The sequence below is a fragment of the Alligator mississippiensis genome, chromosome 1 (assembly GCF_030867095.1).
Source record: "Alligator mississippiensis isolate rAllMis1 chromosome 1, rAllMis1, whole genome shotgun sequence".
NCBI lineage: Eukaryota > Metazoa > Chordata > Crocodylia > Alligatoridae > Alligator > Alligator mississippiensis.
Window position 1 is genome coordinate 95215273 of NC_081824.1, and position 18847 is coordinate 95234119.

The window sequence follows — 18847 nt, forward strand, 5'->3', positions numbered from 1 at the left end:
CCTCCATCAATATCTCTGCAACCTACTTGTGCACAGGGTTAATCTTCTTCAGTTTCTTTTGATTCAGATATGAAGGAACAGAGGTTTTTCTCTGTAGCCTTTCTGGGAAGCATGATTTTTGCAGCACTCTTGTCACAGAGCTTTACCTTTTATGATCTTCAGGTAAATGACAGCCAAAAGATTAGCATAAAGCTGCAAAGAGCTTGGGGGCTGGGACTGCAATGGCAGGCATGAACCATTTCATTCTGATTGTGATGGGTAGGAGGAAACTTATTTCAGGATGACACTGATATTAATTGAAAACCAATATTAAATACATATTAAGTGTCATATCAAGTCCTGCATGGGTTCTTCTAACAGTCACCATGATCCATTTTACACTCATGGATTTGTCCACCAACTTTCCTGTCATGGCAAACCTTGACTCAGTGACTTATAGATCCTTGTCTTAGTGTGAATTTTATACAGAAAGCTTATAGAAAAACATTTCACACATGTCTTTAGCTACTTCCAATAAACAAGATCAGTAAAAAGAAAATATGATTAATGCAGTACAGGATGTCCTAGTTAATGAGCTGATGATTCAAAGCCTTTAATGAGGGTGATCCAAGCTTGAATGAATAATTTTTTGGTTTCTTAATGTTTTCCTGGAAAGGACAATAGAATTATGGAAATATATCATTATTTTACCACTGTATAGCAGTTAATTTTTGAAGTGTGAAGAGTAGATAGACCTACACCTATGTAATACTTTTAATATAATTACTCGGAAAATGGGCAATTTTTTATTGTGAGCACTTGTACTTAAGTCTAGAAACAGTAAATTCACAAAGCCTGGTAACTAGTCTCCTGATCCAGAATAATCCAGTCTTTTGCAAGAGTTAGTTTGAGATTAAAATCTGAGATTCTGAATGCTAGGCCCAAAATTGATTTAATCATTATATAACTATATTATGAACTCATATTTATATCCATGTTTCAGGGGTGTAGGTTGTAGCCATGTTGGTCTAAGGACATAGACAGACAAGATTCTTTGGGTAAATTTGATATCTTATATTAGATCAACTCAAATAGTTGGAAAAAATCTTTGCAAGTTTTCAGGTACAGATACCCTTCATCAGGCTGAGGAAGTGCCTGCAAACACTTCCTCAACCTGACAACAGGTATCTGTACCCAATGTTTGCAAAGAAGAATTTTTCCAACTATCTGGGTTGGTCTAATAAAAGATATTGGATTCAGATGGGATTCTGCATGATCCTCCCAGCTTTCTATGCTGATGTTGAATGACTTTATATCATTTTTGCACACATTGTGGTTCTGCCACAGAGGGTGACCCCACTTTCTAGAGCCATCTTGAATCTTGCTATACAAAATATTTTTGGGGATCTGGTCTCTTCCCATTCTCTTTACATGACCAATCCATCACAACCTCCTTTTCTTGATAATGTTTTTTTCAATGTGTCATTTCTGCCTGCTCTAGTACCTCTGTGTTTGATATTCTGTCTTTCTGCTTTATTTTCAGGATCTTATGCAGACATCTCATATGGAAGCTGTTCTGTTTCTTGATGTGCCTAGTATATGTAGTCTACGTTTCTGTACTATAAAGCAGGGATGACAGCACACAAATCTCATAGATTTGCATCTTCACCTGAGCTGATAGTTTGCTGTTATTCTATGCACATTTCTGTAATAGCCTGAAATTCTTAGCTGCTTTTCTGATTCTGTTAGTCAGTTCATTCTGAAGGTCAAGATCCCTGCTGATTGTAGAACACCAGTAACAAAAACTGTCTACACCAAGAGATTTATCCTCCAGAGTGATGTCAGGTATTGGTTCTTCCACCCCATGGTACATGATAAAAGTCTTCTTGAGACTAATTGCCATCCCAAAGCTCATGCATGATTCAAACAATTTGCCCAAGATATTTTGCAGGGAAGATTCACTGTTGGCAACCAAGGCCGCATCATCCACAAATAGGAAGTCTCTCAGTACCAGTTCTTTTACCTTGGTTTTCACTCGAAACCTTGCAATGTTGAACAAGCCTCCATTTAGTTTGGTTCGAAGATAAATGCCATCATTGCTGTCCTTGAATGCACAAAGAAGCAAGAATGAAAAGTAGATGTAAAAGGACAGGATGAAGACACACCCCTTTTTCACCCAATTGTCAGTGTTAAAGGCATTTGATTCTTTGTTTTCATACAGTACAGCTGCCTTCATACCTTGATGTAATGAGCAAATGATATTCAAGTTTGGGGAGACACCAAGTTTCTTCAGAACAGTAAAAAGGCACTGTCACTTGACTGTGTTGAAGGCCTTAGTCAGATCAATTAAAACTATGTACAGTGGTATTCATTTTTCTCTATATTTTTCTTGCAATTGCTTGACTGAAAATATCATATCAATTCTAGAGCATGCTAAGTGAAAACCACATTGACTTTCAGAATAGATTCTTTCACCTAGGTGCCCATACATGAGCGTGGAGGCTGCTCCAATGCACTGTAATTACAGCGTGTCAGAGCCAACTCAATCGAGTCTGCTGGAGCATGGCAATTACTGTGCTCCAGCAGCCTCTTGCATCTTGTGTATCTGCCCCACATTTCAAAATGGTGGTGAGGGTGCTTGAACTAAAGCTTGTTCGACAAACTTTAGTTCAAGCGACCCTACTGCTATTTTGAAGCACAGGGATGCTGATACATGAGATGCTGTGATGCTTTAATTAGAACAGTTCTCAGAGACACTCTAATTAAAGCACTGCCTATCCCACACCCCCAGAGCATGTGTAGAAGTGCCCCTAGAGATTGCAACCTAGGGAGCATGATGTAAGTTACAATTTTTCTGGTAATGGTCAACAGAGAGATACCTTTATAACTGTCACAGTTGCTTCTATCCCCTTTGTTTTTGCATCCTTGTACAAACAAAGCATCTTTGAAATTTTGTGGTGCTGCTTCCTCTTTCCATCTGAGCAGTATAACATCATGCAGGTTTTGAAGTAATTCATCGCTGGTACATTTGTACATTCCAGCAGGCAAACAGTTGTTGCAAGATGCCTAATTCCCAGGAATCAATTTCATGGCTTTCTGTAAATCTTCTAATGTAGGCTCACTGTCTAAATCTATCATAACTTTGAACTCTGGTAATTCTTCAATCTCTTTGTGTTTGATTTCAGTCTCATTGGAGTATAGAGAATTCCACAGTGTTCAATTCAACACTCGAGTGGTTTTTGTTTATCAATAATGACATTTCCATTTAAGTCTTTCAGCACAGCTGTTTTCTTTTTGACCAAACCAATTGCTCATTTGATTCCTTCCTTCCTCATATGATACCTTGGCTATCACCTGCAGCAGCTGCTTTCTGAATATCATCACAGAGTGTCAGACAAAAAGCTTAGGTACACCTCTTAGCCTCCTTTTGCATTTCTCTTTTAGCCTTTCTCAGGTTTTCCAGGGTTATAGTTTTAGGAGATTTCTTATAGTTGGTTAGCGCTGTCCTTTTGTTCTCAACCAGTGGTAGAAGGGTAAAAAATTAATTTATACAACATAATTAAATGCACTCTGCTGATAAAGTTGAGAATATTTCCAAGTAGGAGAAGCTGCTTTATTGAACTAATCTAAACATTAGTAAGACAGCCCAAAAGACAGGAAACACATTTACCTTGCTCTTTTAACATTTTTTCATATTCCAGCTTATTTTTCACTGCTGTTATTGCTGCTACTATTGCTTCAGAATGTGCTTGTTCAATGATTTTTTCCCTTGTTTTCTCCATACTTGGTTGGATAAGTTTGGCTATATCAAGAACCTACAGAAAATATTTGAACTCATAGGGATATGCACAAACAAACATACAGAAACAATTCTACTCTAAGTATGGGTGGCATGAATTTGGAAAGGCCCCAATGGCTTCAGTAAAAGCAACATTTCTCTCAGAGCTTCTTCATGTACCAAATAATTTTCAATTACAAAATCTGATTCTCTTGAATACAAAGGATGACACTCATAGGTACTTCTTGACATTACTACTATCTAGAGCTAGTTATCCCCCATTTTGTATTTGTTCATGGCTTTTTTACCAGCCATATTGGCTGATACTGATCCAATTGCTGATATGCAGCCCGGCAGCTTGGAGAGCAGTATCTGGCTGGTAAGTCTGTTGCGGAAGAAGGAGAGGTGGGGAGGGAGGAGGTGTGGGGGACAGGTTGAGGCCCCCGTAATAAGGGAGGGAGTGGGGATGGAGCTGGGCAGGGGCAAGCGCTGCCCAGGCAGGGCAGGGCGGCACATGGACAGAGCCACAACTTGTCTGGGGGGCACGGAGTGTGGGGTTCTGCCAACATGCACATCCCTGGGGGAGGTATGGGAGGCATGCGCCTCTGGGATCTGTGCATGAGGCAAGAGCAGGCTGCTGCTGCACGCTTGGGGCTGGAGGCTGTGCTGGCATCTTCTTGGTGGAGGGAGGTGGGCTGGGGCCAGGAATGACATATCCCCGGCGGCTGAGGGGACGTGGCAGCGGTGGGAGTGCAGAAGCAGGAGCGTGGTGGCAGTAAGCAGTGAGCTCCTGCAGTTGCTGCCAGCACTGCTGCGGGGGGGGCGGGGTGAGCGCCGACCTGGGGTTGGCGACCATCTGCAGATATGCAGACCACCTGGGGGATATGGCGAGTGGCGACTGCCCACAGGTGCTGCCAACAGTGTTGGTGGCGCCTTTTTGTAGGGAGTGCACCGCCATGCTCAGGGGTTGCATGTGCACCTGTGTGTACCTCCTACGCAACGCCAATGGCTGGGACTGTGCTTGGGCAGGGTGGGGTGGGGCAGGCAGCAGCAGCACTGGGGGGGGCTACAGGGGGGCTACAGCCACCCAAACTTTGCCATAGCCCTCCCTCCCATTGCCATGCCCCTCCCAGCATCCCAACCAGCCCTGACCCTGGCCCAGTGCCCCACCAGGAAGAGAGCAGCACAGCTTCTGACCCTGTGTGCACAGTGGCAGCCTGCCCTTACCCTACGCACAGATCCAGGGAGCAAATGCACCCTATGCCTCCCCTAGGGGTGCACACAGCAGCTGGAACCCCTCCCCCTCCCCACCCCTCTGCACACCCCTGGATGAGCCACAGCTCCATCCCACACCCCGCCCCGCACCAGCTGGGAAGCACCTGCCATTGCCCTAGCTCCAGCCCCACCCACTCCCTCCCTCACCACAGGGCCTTGATCTGTTCCCCGCATGCTCCTTCCCTCTCCCACACCCCTTTCCTCCCACAGACTTACTGGCTGAATGCTGCTCTCCAAGCTGCTGGGCTGCACTCCTGGCCACATGCATGCTGTGGTTGTGCACATGCATACGACATTTATCGGCAACATTATCAGCCACATCAGCCAAAAAAGCCAATTGCCAATAAAGTTAATTTTCCTTTTATTGGTGCCGATATGATATGGACTGAATTATTGATTCATACGTTCATAGATTCATAGATGTAGGGTCGGCGGGGACCTGAGCAGATCATCAAGTCTGACCCCCTGCCCTGGGCAGGAATGAATACTGGGGTCATATGACCCCTACTAAGTTAAGCTCATATGACCCCAGCTAGGTAGTTATCAAGCCTCCTTTTAAAGACACCTGAGGTAGAAGCCAGAACCACTTCCCTTGGAAGCTGGTTCCAGATCCTGGCCACCCTGACTGTGAAGTAGTGCCTCCCGATGTCTAGCCTGAACCTACTTTCAATCAACTTGTGGTTGTTATTCCTTGTTACTCTGAGAGGCGCTCAGGGGAACAGGGTCTCACCCACTCCCCTCTGTTCCCCTGGTAAGTTTATAGGCAGCCACTAGATCCCCTCTCAGCCTTCTCTTGTGGCAGATGAACAGGTCCAGGTCCCTTAGCCTCTCCTCGTAGGGCCTGCCCTGCTGCCCCCTGATCATGCGAGTGGCCCTCCTCTGGACCCTCTTGATGCTGGCCTCATCCCTCCTGAAGTGTGGTGCCCAGAACTGGACACAGTCCTCCAGCTGTGGCCTGACCAGTGTCACATAGAGGGGGAGAATCACTTCCTTGGACCTGCTCGTGATGCATCTGTGGATACATGACAAGGTGCGGTTAGCCTTGCTAACTGTGTCCTCACATTGGCAGGCCCATGTTCATTTTAGAATCAATAATGACACCAAGAGCTCTTTCTGCCACTGTGCTTTCAAGAAGCCTATAGGTATGCCGCTGGTTCTTCCTGCCCAAGTGCAGTACTCTGCACTTGCTAGTATTGAATCCTATCCTATTTACATTTGCCCTCCCCTGTAACCTGTCCAGGTCCAGTTGTATCCCATCCTTCCCTTCTAGCGTGCCCACCTTGCCCCAGATCTTGGTGTTGTCAGCAAATCTGAACAGGGTACTTTTCACCCCCTTGTCCAAGTTGCTGATAAAGAAATTGAACAGTACAGGCCTGAGGACTGAGCCCTGGGGGACTCCACTGCCCACATCCCTCCAGGTTGAATATGACCCATGCACCACCACTCTCTGGGCACAGCCCCCGACCCAATTTGTAGCCCATCTGACTGTGTAGGCATCAATGCCACAGTCACCTAGCTTTTTAATGTGAATGGGGTGGGAGACAGTGTCAAAGGCCTTCCTGAAGTCCAGAAAGACTACATCCACTATGACATCTGCGTCCAATGATTTTGTGACCTGATCGTAGAAGGCTATCAGGTTGGTCAAGGGGAAGACGTGGGTGGAGGAAGCCTCAGACAAGCAAGCCAAGCATCACCTGCAGGAGCAGCCCAGCCTAAACCGATGACAAGAGAAAGAGGTAATCAGGTAAGTGACATGGGCCTGGGTACCACTGGGATTAGTGGGGCGGCCCATTCATCCTCAGGAGGCCTCAAATGCCTTTATACTAATGCCCGCAGCATGGGGAACAAGCAGGAGGAACTAGTCCTCCTGCTAGCCAGCACCAACCCAGACATAGTGGGGCTCACCGAAATGTGGTGGGACACAATGCATGACTGGGCAGTGAATATCAAGGGCTACAGGCTCTACAGGAAAGATAGGACAGGTAGGAAGGGTGGAGGTGTGGCGCTCTATGTCAAGGAGCAACACACATCCACAGTGTGTATCACTAGGTCAGAGGAGGAGCAAACGGAAGTGCTCTGGGTTAGAGTACAAAGGGGTTGGGGAGGAAGGGACTTAACGGTGGGGGTCTACTACAGACCACCCAACCAAGGAGAAGATCGAGACCAGGAATTCTTAAGTCAGCTCACGGAGATAGTTAGATCCAAGGATGTGGTCATCATAGGTGACCTAAACTTGCCAGACATCTCCTGGGAGGAGCAGACAGCCAGGTCTGAACGCTCACGCAGGTTCTTAACTGACATTCAGGACCTCTGTCTAACCCAGGAGGTACACAGTCCCACCAGGGGAGATGCCTTGTTGGATTTGGTTCTGGTCACAGGTGACGACCTGGTACAGGGTCTGCGGGTGCTCGACCACTTAGGCGATAGCGATCATTGTCTGCTGGAATTCACCATCCAGCGCAAGGTGGCAAAAGCCTCCACCAAGGCAGCAGCCCTCGACTTCAGGAGGGCGGACTTTAATGAGGTAAGAAGACTAGTGGGGGTGTCACAGAGCACTGAGGTGCCCTGTGCCTGAAGAGGGGAAAACTGCTAGGAAAGGAGCCCTAGCAGTGACTAAGGAGCACAGCTGTGGGTTGCCGGGTCAACCAAAGCAGGTCAGCTGACGAGAAGAAGCAGGGCCTGGGCCCTTATAAAGCCCAGGAGCTGAGGCCAGAGTAGGTCCCTGCTAGCAGCCAGAGAGGCAGGAGCTCCCTAAGGCAGGATGCGAGGAGAAGCCGAACTGCAGGTATAGCTTGACCTGAGTTGAGCAATGTTGTTTTAGCCGAGCGGCTCTACGTTATGTTTTAGCCTAGGGGCTTGTGTGTTTTGCTTTGTTTTTGTTACACCGGTGGCTTAGGTGAGGCTATTGGGGTTGGAGGAGGCCTCACAGGGGCCCACAGTGGTGTGGGGGCCCCAGCGCCAGTGAGGGCGCAGCATCCTCATGGGGAACCCACAGTGGCGTGGGGACCCCGGCGCCAGTGAGGGTGCAGCATACTCATTGGGGACTCACAGCGGAGTGTGAGGACCCCAGCACCAGTGCCGGTGCAGGATAGGGGGTACATAGACCCCAGCCCCAGGGAGGGGGGCACTACTGAGAAGCCCCGGTGCGGGCGTGGCGAGCTTCAGAGAAGGGGCATTATTGAGAAGCCCCACTGCGGGCGTGGCGAGCCCCAGAGAAGGGGCATTATTGAGAAGCCCCACTGCGGGCGTGGCGAGCCCCTGAGGAAGTGCATAGCCCTGAGGTAAACCCTGGAGAAGGGTGTAGTAGTGCGGTAAACCCCAGAGAGAGGGGGTAGTAGTGCGGTCAGCCCTGGAGAAAGGGGGTAGCAGTGTGGTGGACCCGAGAGACAGGTGGCTTGACTGAGAAGTCCCAGAGTGGGCACAGAAGGCCCCAGAGAGTGGGTGGCTTCACAGGGAAGGCCCCAGAGAGTGGGCGAGTGTATTTTGACAGACCAACGTCTATGCCAACTGCGAGGCTTGGGGCGTGGTATAAGGGGTGGTTGGAGCCATGCATAGCCCATAAGGCTAGGGTGCCCCGGAGCACGCGTTTGCAGGACAAGACCCACGAGGGGTCCGGGAGTCTACAGGACTAGAGGGTACAACGGACCATGTCCAAGGAGACATAAGGCAGCCTCCCAACCTTATGTGAACATCAAAGACGTAGCGGGCGAGAATCTGAAGGTGCCCTTGGGCCGACTTGGCACGGAGGAAGGGGTCTTAAGGAGATCACGGCCCTCCTGTAGGACCCCGCTGTGACAGGGGGAAGCACTGAGGTCCCAGAGCTGGAGGGAGTTGAGTGTCCAGGAGGAGTGGTCACTCCTTAAGGAGATGATCCTCCAAGCTCAAAGGGAAGTAATCCCTACACGAATCAAAGGGGGCAAGAGGGCACAAAGGCCCCCATGGCTCACCAAAAGCATGCGGGAACGTCTCCAAACAAAAAAGGAGGTGTACACCCATTGGAAGGGAGGGGCCATCACAAGAGAGGACTATACCTTGGTAGCTCGGGAATGTAGGGGGGCGGTCAGGAAGGCCAAGGCGGAAATGGAGCTGGGACTAACGACCCAGATCGAGGACAACAAGAAGTCCTTTTTCAAATACATAGCGGGGCAAAAGAAGGTGCCAAGTAACGTGGGGCCTCTGCAGGACACGCTAGGAAATCTGGTCATCTCACCTGACAGTAAAGCTGACATATTCAACAATTTCTCTGCCTCCGTATTTCTGAGGCGGGACCCGGATATCTCCCCCACTGGCCCCCTGAGGGCCCTGTGGGTGGCACACCCAGGCCTAGGGTTCATGAGGACCTTGTCAGGGAACTTCTGGAGGGACTAGATGTATTTAAATCCACAGGTCCTGATGATCTCCACCGAAGAGTGCTGAAGGAATTAGCAGGGGTCATTGTGGGGCCTCTGGCACAGCTCTATGAGCACTCATGGCGCTCGGGCGATGTGCCGGAGGACTGGAAAAGGGCCAGTGTGGTCCCCATCTTCCAAAAAGGGAGGAAGGAGGACCCAGGAAACTATAGGCCTGTGAGTCTTATCTCGGTCCTGGGGAAGCTTTTCTAAAGAGTTATCCTGGCACATGTCTAGGAAGGGCCAGCAGGGGAGGTTATGCTCAGGGGTAACCAGCATGGGTTCATTAGGGGCAAGTCTTGTCAAACCAACCTGGTGGCCTTCTGCGACCAGGTCACCAAGTCCTTGGATGCAGGTGTCACAGTGGATATAGTCTTTCTGGACTTCAGGAAGGCCTTCGACATGGTCTCTCACCCCATTCTCAGTAAGAAACTAGGAGACAGTGGTGTTGATGCCTACACGGTCAGATGGGTCACTAACTGGCTGGAGGGCCGCACCCAGAGGGTGGTGGTGGATGGGTCTTATTCAACCTGGACGGATGTGGGCAGTGGGGTTCCGCAGGGCTCGGTCCTCGGGCCCACACTATTCAACATCTTCATCAGTGACTTGGGTGAGGGGGTAGAAAGCACCCTGTTCAAGTTCACAGATGACACTAAGATGTAGGGGAAGTGGGTATGCTAGGAGGAAGGAACAGGCTGCAAGTGGATCTAGACAGGTTACAGGGGTGGGTCAAAGAGAACAGGATGGGGTTCAACACTGACAAATGCAGGGTAATGCACCTGGGGAGGAAGAACCAGCGGCACACCTACAGGCTGGGGAACTCCCTTCTCACCAGTGTCAAGACAGAAAAGGATCTTGGAGTCATCACTGATGCCACAATGAACATGGGCCGACAGTGTGGGGACATGGTTAGGAAGGCCAACCATACCTTGTGCATCCACAGATGCATCTCAAGTAGGTCCAAGGAGGTGATCCTCCCCCTCTATGCGATGGTGGTCAGGCCACAGTTGGAGTACTGCATCCAGTTCTGGGCGCCGCACTTCAGGAGGGATGTGGCCAATATGGAGAGGGTCCAAAGGAGGGCCACCCGCATGATCAGGGGTCAGCAGGGCAGGCCCTACAAGGAGAAGCTGAGGTACCTGAACCTGTTCAGCCTCCAAAAGAGAAGGCTGAGAGGGGATCTAGTCTACAAACTAGTCAAGGGGGACCAGCAGGCATTGGGAGAGTCCCTGTTCCCCTGAGCAATCCTGGGAGTTACAAGAAACAACGGACACAAGCTAGTGGAGGGTAGTTTCAGGCTAGACATTAGGAAGAGTTATTTCACTGTCGGGGTGGCTAGGACCTGGAACCAACTTCCAAAAGAAGTGGTGCTGGCTCCTACTCTGGGGGCCTTTAAAAGGAGGCAGGATGAACATCTGGCCGGGGTCATTTGACCCCAGTACTCTTTCCTGCCATGGCAGGGGGTCAGACTAGATGATCTCCTCAGGTCCCTTCTGACCCTACCAACTATGAAACTACAGTCCAACAGGACTTGCCCCTAATGAACCCATGCTGGTTGCCCTTGAGCATCCTCCCCTCTGCTTGTCCCTCCCAGATATGCTGCTGGATAAGTTTTTCAAAGAGCTTCCCCAGGACTGAAGTAAGACTAACGGGCCTGTAGTTGCCTGGGTCCTCCCTCCTCCCTTTTCTGAAAATGGGGACCACATTGGCCTTCTTCCAGTCTTCTGGCACCTGGCTAGAGCACTACGAGTGCTTGTAAAGTCATGCCAGGGGCCCCGCGATGACCCCTGTCAATTCCCTCAGCACCCTAGGGTGGAGAGCATCTGGACTTGCTGATTTGAACACCTCCAACCCCTCCAGAAGTTCCCTAACTTGGTCCTCCCTGACCCTAGGCCTGGTGGACTCACTCCTGAGTCTGTACTGAATCCCAGTGTGAGATGGTCCCTGCTCAGAAAAAGTGAAAAACAGCTACCAGGAGTGGGGTTCGAACCCACATAGACATACATCCTTTGGATCTTAAGTCCAACACCTTAACCACTTGGCCATCCTGGTGATTTCAGCTTACCCAAACCTATTAAGAACTATTATGACAGTAATTGCCAAAATGCCAAAGCAGAACTCTTTCCTGTAACTGGATTTTACCAAATTACTGCATTTTTTTGCACAAATCCACAGATTTGGAATGTGTATGCTCATAAAACCCTCTAAAATCATACACTAAGTAAATGTTCCCTTAGCCACAGTGTCTGCCTAAAAAAAATCTGTATGAAGAGAGTAATGTGATATAACTCTCGTGATGAACCAGATACCAATAAATACCCTTAACTGATTAAAGTTAATGAGATTGGCAGATACTCAGCTTTTCTCAGGTCCTAGCCTGTATATTTAAAGTACAATATTAAATTTTATTTTGTTTTTTTCTATAACATCCTATAAAGAATGCATTGTATTCTTTACACCTGTATAATTGCAATGTTTATATGACAAATATAATAAAGGATAGTAAAAGCAATTGCTACTGAAAGTGTTAATGATATAAATGGAAGTATACATTGTTCCTTTGTGTCAGATACATGGGTAGTTTTTTTGCTAAACTGATGTATATTTCATGCAAAGATGATCTAAAGAATAAGCACTTATATTTAGAAGTGAAGGACATATGACTGATATATTATACATCTATCATTCAAATCACTTTCAAAAACAACAATCTAAAATCTGGAAGTCTAATTTTTCAACTAACTTAAAATATTTATATATACCTACCTGACCTTTATATTTGTTGGCAATCAAGTTACAAAGAGTTGTTTTCCCTGACAATGGAGGTCCAAGTACTAGTACTTTACAAGGAGGAAGTGGCATAGGTGGTAGTAGATAGGGCCGTGGATTCAACATAAATGCTCTCAAGGCATCTTGAGATGACAGTACATACATTTTACCTAGAAAGCTGTGGGGGGAAAAAATAAAAGGTATAGACACTGTGCATTAGAAAGTAGAAATACCAGTACACAATACTAATTTTTTCTTACCTGACAGCCAAGTCAGGAAGCCCCATTTCAATGTTACCCTCTTTTAAAGCCACAGGGCATACTCGTCCCCATTGGCTTCTGCGCCAGCGGTATTGAGGTGCTATTAGTTTGTAGGATGAAAGAGTCCGGAAAAGTTCATCCTGTATATTAAAAGAACAGTAAAAGAATGCTTAATTTTTGCTAAAAATTATATATGCAGAATTATATATCATTTCTCATTTTAAAATATTTTGCAAGACAGGGGATGAATACTTGAGTGGTAATTACTTTTATAACCAAAATATGTGAAAAACTGAATTTTTTTCACTACTCAACTTTAAGGAATAACTACTGGAAACATTTTATTTTTAATCTGCTTAAAAATAACCCTTAAAAAATTCCCTCAACTTACATTATGAAAACACCACAGCTACAAAATATTAATTACATGTAAATCATTTTTAGTAATACTTAATATGTACCCATTTAAAGGAGTACTAAATGCTGCCAACTACTGAAAAGCTCTCTCATTAACAACAGGAAGGTTAAAAATGATAGATTTAAAGAGAGGAAGTAAAATAATTGGTCAATGGGGAGGAAGGGGCATAGTGTTATTACGCTGGGCAACACAAGTAATTCTGGGCTATGGAAATTCCCATTGGAGAGACTGTAAAGGAGACCAAATTCTGAGCAATGGAATGAGTAAACAAAAACTTCTATTCTATGCTTATAGAAATGCCAGTTCTGATATAATATATATCTGATTGACAGAACTGCTTGCAGGAGGTATTAAAACAGACCTCACAGGATGGAAAACAAAAAGGGCTTCCTTCAAAGAAAAGAAATAGTGATTGCCAAAATCCTTTTTTTTTGGAATTTTTCTATATGCAGGACTCTTGTTCATTGACCACTTGCAAGGATCTGCTAAAGCTCCATTCTGTGAAAAAGCGCTTTTCCCTGAAAGTATAACCCTAATCAGGAAGGTGCCACTTGTTATACCCAAATTCAAAGCTTTGAAGATTTGATGACACAGCAAGCAAGACAACCATGCATTCTTCTATGTATAAAAGAAGCTGAAGGAGGATGTTATATTGTCCCTACAGTCTATCTGTATGTAAGATTTATGTTCTTAGTTTTACAAAAAGGGGGCCAGATAACATAGCTTAGTTATTTAAGGAGAGTTCTCTCTCGAAACCGCATCCAATGATCAGTGATGATCTACCATATTATTACTTAAAAAAAGAAAGTAAAATGTATTTGTTTTCAGCATCTAAAACTAGCAGTTCTTTTTTATCTAGTATGTTGAAAGCCTCAGGTAAAAGAGTAGAGACAGTATGAATCCAGCTTGCTGCTTTGTTTTTTAACTGCTGAAGAAACTATCTATAAGTACTTTTCTTTTCCTGAGAAATTTTCTTTATATTTCTTCAGACTGAGTCTTGTTCAAAACTTTCTTTTTGAGATGCAGGTACAAAACTATCCTGATCTTAAAGTCATGTTTTTCCATGCTTTTTTTTTTTTGGAATGTTTATTAAAGTTCTGGTTCTGTACACCTGAAATATATTTTCTTAAACTCACACTTCTGCCACATAACTGAACTATAAATGCCTCCATTTTTTTAACTTAAGCACCATTCTTTATCAATAAGTGTATAATATAAAACAAAAGTGGTATAGCAAAAGAGCATAATATAAAAAATAATAAACAACCAATTATTGTAATTATTGTAGGCAACCACATTTCTAAAAAAGCAAATAACATAGTTACATTTTCCATTGTCTCTGGCAATTCTTCCTCTGGGCTTTGAAGTCTGGTTATCAGTGCTCCATTTCGAAGGCCCATGGATTGAAGCCGGGCTAATACCGACTAAAGAAAAAAGAATGTCTTGGGTAAATTACCATTCAAAATTGTTTTTATGATATGGAAGCACCATTTATAGGCTTTAAAACTATCTTCTTATTTATGTAGTACCAGTATATGTAATATTTCTCATTGTATAGCTTTGGGCCATCCAACATGTTCATCAGAGCTCTTGCAAAATGCACGGCAGGTATAGACAGCGCAGTCCCTGGCTCTGGCCTCTTATCCCATCCATATGCATTGAGGCTTAGATTCCAGAAGGAACAAAAAGTGCTACAAAGTATCTTTCCCCATGAGAGAAGAGGTATATGCAGGGTCAGAAAAGAAGGGGAAAAAATCTCCCTGAGAGATCAAAACCTGTCTAAAGAGCCTGAGAAACAGAGAAGCAAAATTTGCCACGATGGAGCTTGGCTTGTAATAAGTTTTGCCTTACTCATAGACAGAGATGTGGATTTTCCAGAAAATTTTGAATTGGAAAGTTTTCCAATGCCCTAAATAGAGCGTGATGTGATTTAACATTTTTACACTTGACTTCTATTTGGCAAACAAAACTAAAAAAGTACACCCATGTTAATTTTATGTCCCAATAGCCACAAGTATTTAAACTGAAAGAATTGATTAGGAAAAATACATAAATACAGCATACTTAATGTGGTTAAAATGTTATATTCATACACATTCAAAGGTTTATGCAAAAACAAATTATTTTTATTGGAACACTTGTAAAAATGTCAAGACAATACACAATAGCATGTACTTCCCTTTACATTGATGGTTTAAATTTAAAGAAAAAACAAAGGCACTGAAAACTATTGACACACTAATTTTAGCACACCCAAGGAACTGTGCATGATTATGCTATGCTTTGGTTTTGATTTGACCTGCACAGCCAATTAGGTGAATTCATAACTTGATTTTTGGTTTGGATTATTATGTGAGTGTATTTACCCTCCTGTTTGCAAATCAATAAAACATATATGTACTCTCTCTCACACTTCCTAGGGATAATCACCTGAAAAACACTAATTACAACTTGGAAACTGCCAAGCTTGCCTAAGATTGTATTGGCATCCATTCATTGTTACTAATGAATTTTATGCAACAATGAATTTTGAGAAATGGAAAATTTCCCATGGAAAAATAAAGCAGTGGAAATTTTTCTGGAAAATTTTCTGGCCCACATCTCTGCTCATAGAAAAAAATAGCAATTGGATCAATAGCAATTACACAACTGGGTCTTCTTTTCAATGTTGTCTCTATTTTACTGACCATAAGTTATACAAATTAAGGTCCTAATTCTATAAACCTGCAAATACCTAACTTTATTACCATAAATACTACTCATCGTAATTAAATGTACTTACAGGATTTGGACCTTAATATGTATCCAGTGGAGTGCACTGACAGTGGTGACACCCGTTCTATGTAGCTGAAGACACAATTCAATCTTTTTCATTTAATCACTCATTCTTGAGGTCCAAAAATGCTACAGCCACCATGCTTGGCAAAGCAAGGAATAGAACTTCTGCTCTTGTTTATCAATATCAGTCTTTCATAAGGAGAAGACTTTGCTATTGAGTGACATGAGCTAAAAAGACTAGACATTTTTTATTTATGTTGCTCAGTAGAACTTCTACAAAAAATGGAAAATATGGTCCAGACATTTAATCCAAGCCTCTTGTATTGCAATGCCAAGTTAATATCACAAGGGCATAAAATCATTTAATTTATTTTAGGTGAAACTGCAGTAAACCAATACCATAAAATATATTATGTTGGAATAACTAAATATTAATAAATTCCTTTATAGTTTTATTCATGTTAATAAAGATGCTTGGCAAGTTATCAAATACTGCATGTGATAACTCCGTACAACATGATGTGAATTATAGTCAACTAGGGACATGTTTCTGTTTAAGCTGTAGAATGTATAGTAAATATAATTGGATTTCTTTTTTTAGGTAACAAAGAAAAGAGGCATCTAAATAAGCAAGTATTTTCTAGCAATAGCATTATGAATTATAGGTCTTTGCCAATATAATTTTAATGAAAATGCCAGCTTCAGCAATGGTTTTTTTCTAATAGAATTTGTCTAAGTATACATAAAGCATACTTACTGCAATGAGCTCATCTGGGTCCTTATTTCCATCCAGTTCAATAAGATACTGAGAATCCTGCTCAGCCATCAAGTCCTGCATGTTTATGAAAAAAGACATACTACTTGAATATAACTGACCAAATAATGACACTGGGTCAGATTTTGTTTTCATATATGTCAAAGGCAAGACACCTGTAGCAGGGCAGTAAAATATGCCTGCTCCTTTAAGACAGCAAGCAGCCTGAGAGGCTGCTTGAAGGTGGCAGAGAGGAGCTAATGAGGGACTCGCCTGACCAGAAGAGGGCTCAGGCTTGAGCTATGTGGACGCTTGTACATGTGATGGTGGTTTAGTTTTCTATGCCCCCTAAATTGAAATGGTGGGTTTTTAATTGTAACCCACCATTTCAATTTAGGTGTTTTATTTTTCCGTCACATTATGGCAAGGGGCCGGATCATTTCTTTCTTTTTTGGTGGAGCCTGCTCATAGCCTGGGGGCGAGCTGCCAGCAGGCCATGAGGCCCCCTGAGGTGTGGGAGGCCCCAGTCCTTTGTGGCAGTGGTTCCCCCCAGGGCCATCCAGGCAAGCTGCTAGCAGGCTGAGTACTTCCCCAGCTTGGAGGCAGCACCCAGACTGATCCAACTCTTCCCTGGGGGGGCACCGCCACCATGGAGGGAGGGACCGGGGCCCCCCACAGCTCAGAGGCTGCTTGGCCCACTGGCAGCTTGCCCCCCTGCTGCAGGCAGGCAGGCTCTGCCAAAAAAAAAAAAAAAAGGACCGATGCCTGCTGAAGGCAGAAGCAGTGAGGGGCCCAATCCTTTTTTTCTGTGGAGTCTGCCCACCTCTCCTGCAGCTGGGGGACAAGCTGACTAATAGCTGCAATGCATCGTTGCAGACTAAACTAGATCAGGATATAGTTTAGTTTGCGGAGATGCAAACTTATCTAACCCCCCCAAACTGGCACGTGTAATATGTAATGCCATTAAGCCACACAGTGACATTTTCATCATGTGTGCATCACAACATTGTCACATGTACAAGCACCCTTTAAACCCAGAGCCTGCACCAGTCAGGTAGTCTCTTCCTGGCAGCCACAAAGTAAGGAGCTCCTGGCAGCAGGGCTCCTGAAGGCACCTGGACTTAGCTAAACAACTCTGCAGGCCTGGGAACAGAGGCAAGTTTCCTGGGCAGAGAAATGGATTTACAGGCAAGTGGCCTTTGTTCATGTTATGCCCTTAGAGGGTTTGAGGTGTCTGCCAGAGGGTGGTGATGCTTCTTGTTTATTTAAGCTGCACTGGTAGTTTAACCTTGAGCTCTACAGTGACAAGCTCAAGGCCTGTTTAGAAAACCAGTAATCCAGGAGCCCTCAGACTGAGACTGGGACCCAGTAGGGGTCCAGGAGACTAAGAAAAGGCTGAGACCTGGGCCAGAGGGTCCATGTGCCCAAGGAAGGGCTGAGCTGGGTAAGAGGGTTCACAAGCCCAGAGTGGGCTAAGCAGGACTAGAGGGTCTGAGAGCCTGGAGGGGCTGCATGTGGGACCAGGGGTCCGAGAGTCCAGAGGAGGGGCCGAGTGTATAAATAATTTAACATCAAAGAGAGATAACATCTTTGAGGATTGGGACATGGTGTAGGGGAGGAAAAGGAGCCAGGCAATTTGCTCTTAAGGCTACAGGTGCCCTACAGGGGCCTAGCCAGGCTGAAAGGAACCTATCAGGCCTGAGGGCTAGATCGGGGCTAGTAGAGTTTCAGAAGAGACCCAGTGGGAAATTATTGGGATTATGGCTCACTCTAAGGCCTGTTGGCAGCCTCCCTTAATCAATCTTTAATATTAAGAACAAGGCATGGCAGGAGAGCAATCCAGGGAGAGCGACATTACAGTCTGAGCTGGCCAGGAGCTGCAAGGCCACCAACAGGTGTCATGGCCACCCCTCTAGCAATAAACCTGTCACAACGCCCACTGCCCACCTAAACTATTACTTAGTGTAGGTTATATTGTAGGCTGGTAGGAATTCAAACTCATGTCATATATGTAAGGTTACTTTTTTCCTAGATTTTTGAAAAATATCTTGTACTTGATGCAATCTATGATTTGATTTATGCCATTATTTTAACTATAATTCTGGAATTCTTAATCTAATTATTTTTCACTATTAAAAGAGAAGTTTCTTCCCAGAAGCTCCTGGAGGTCATCAGTTCCAAAAGCAATTTTCATAAATTGCCTGAACCAGAAAACCAGAAAACCTAAGCACTGTTTGTTTTTATCTGTGGCATTTGCCATTAGGCCTGTGGCTCAAAGCTGAGGTAACACTGCTGTGACCTGCTGGAGATGTTCCTTCCAGGTACTGGTGAATGCTACAATGTCATCTAGACAGTTTGCTCTCTGTGACAGGGTGCTTAGCGTGCCTGTCTCTTTAAGAAAGGCTGCCTGAGAAGCAGCCAGCAGACTGGGGGGGGGGAGCTGCAATT

The 18847-nt window shown here is 45.1% G+C and overlaps 1 protein-coding gene and 1 non-coding gene across 2 annotated transcripts in view; both read right to left on the reverse strand.

The window, feature by feature from the left end:
* Positions 1-18847, reverse strand: part of AK9 (adenylate kinase 9) — a 191235-nt gene that overhangs the window by 116883 nt on the left and 55505 nt on the right. The window contains exons 9-13 of the mRNA XM_019499938.2: positions 16403-16477; positions 14193-14291; positions 12450-12589; positions 12187-12367; positions 3650-3794 (exon numbers count right to left, since the gene is read on the reverse strand). Of these exons, the coding sequence (XP_019355483.1) occupies positions 3650-3794; positions 12187-12367; positions 12450-12589; positions 14193-14291; positions 16403-16477 (640 nt within the window). The remainder of the gene's footprint in view (positions 1-3649; positions 3795-12186; positions 12368-12449; positions 12590-14192; positions 14292-16402; positions 16478-18847) is intronic.
* Positions 11390-11472, reverse strand: TRNAL-UAA (transfer RNA leucine (anticodon UAA)). The gene has a single exon. It is a non-coding gene; the product is annotated as a tRNA-Leu (tRNA).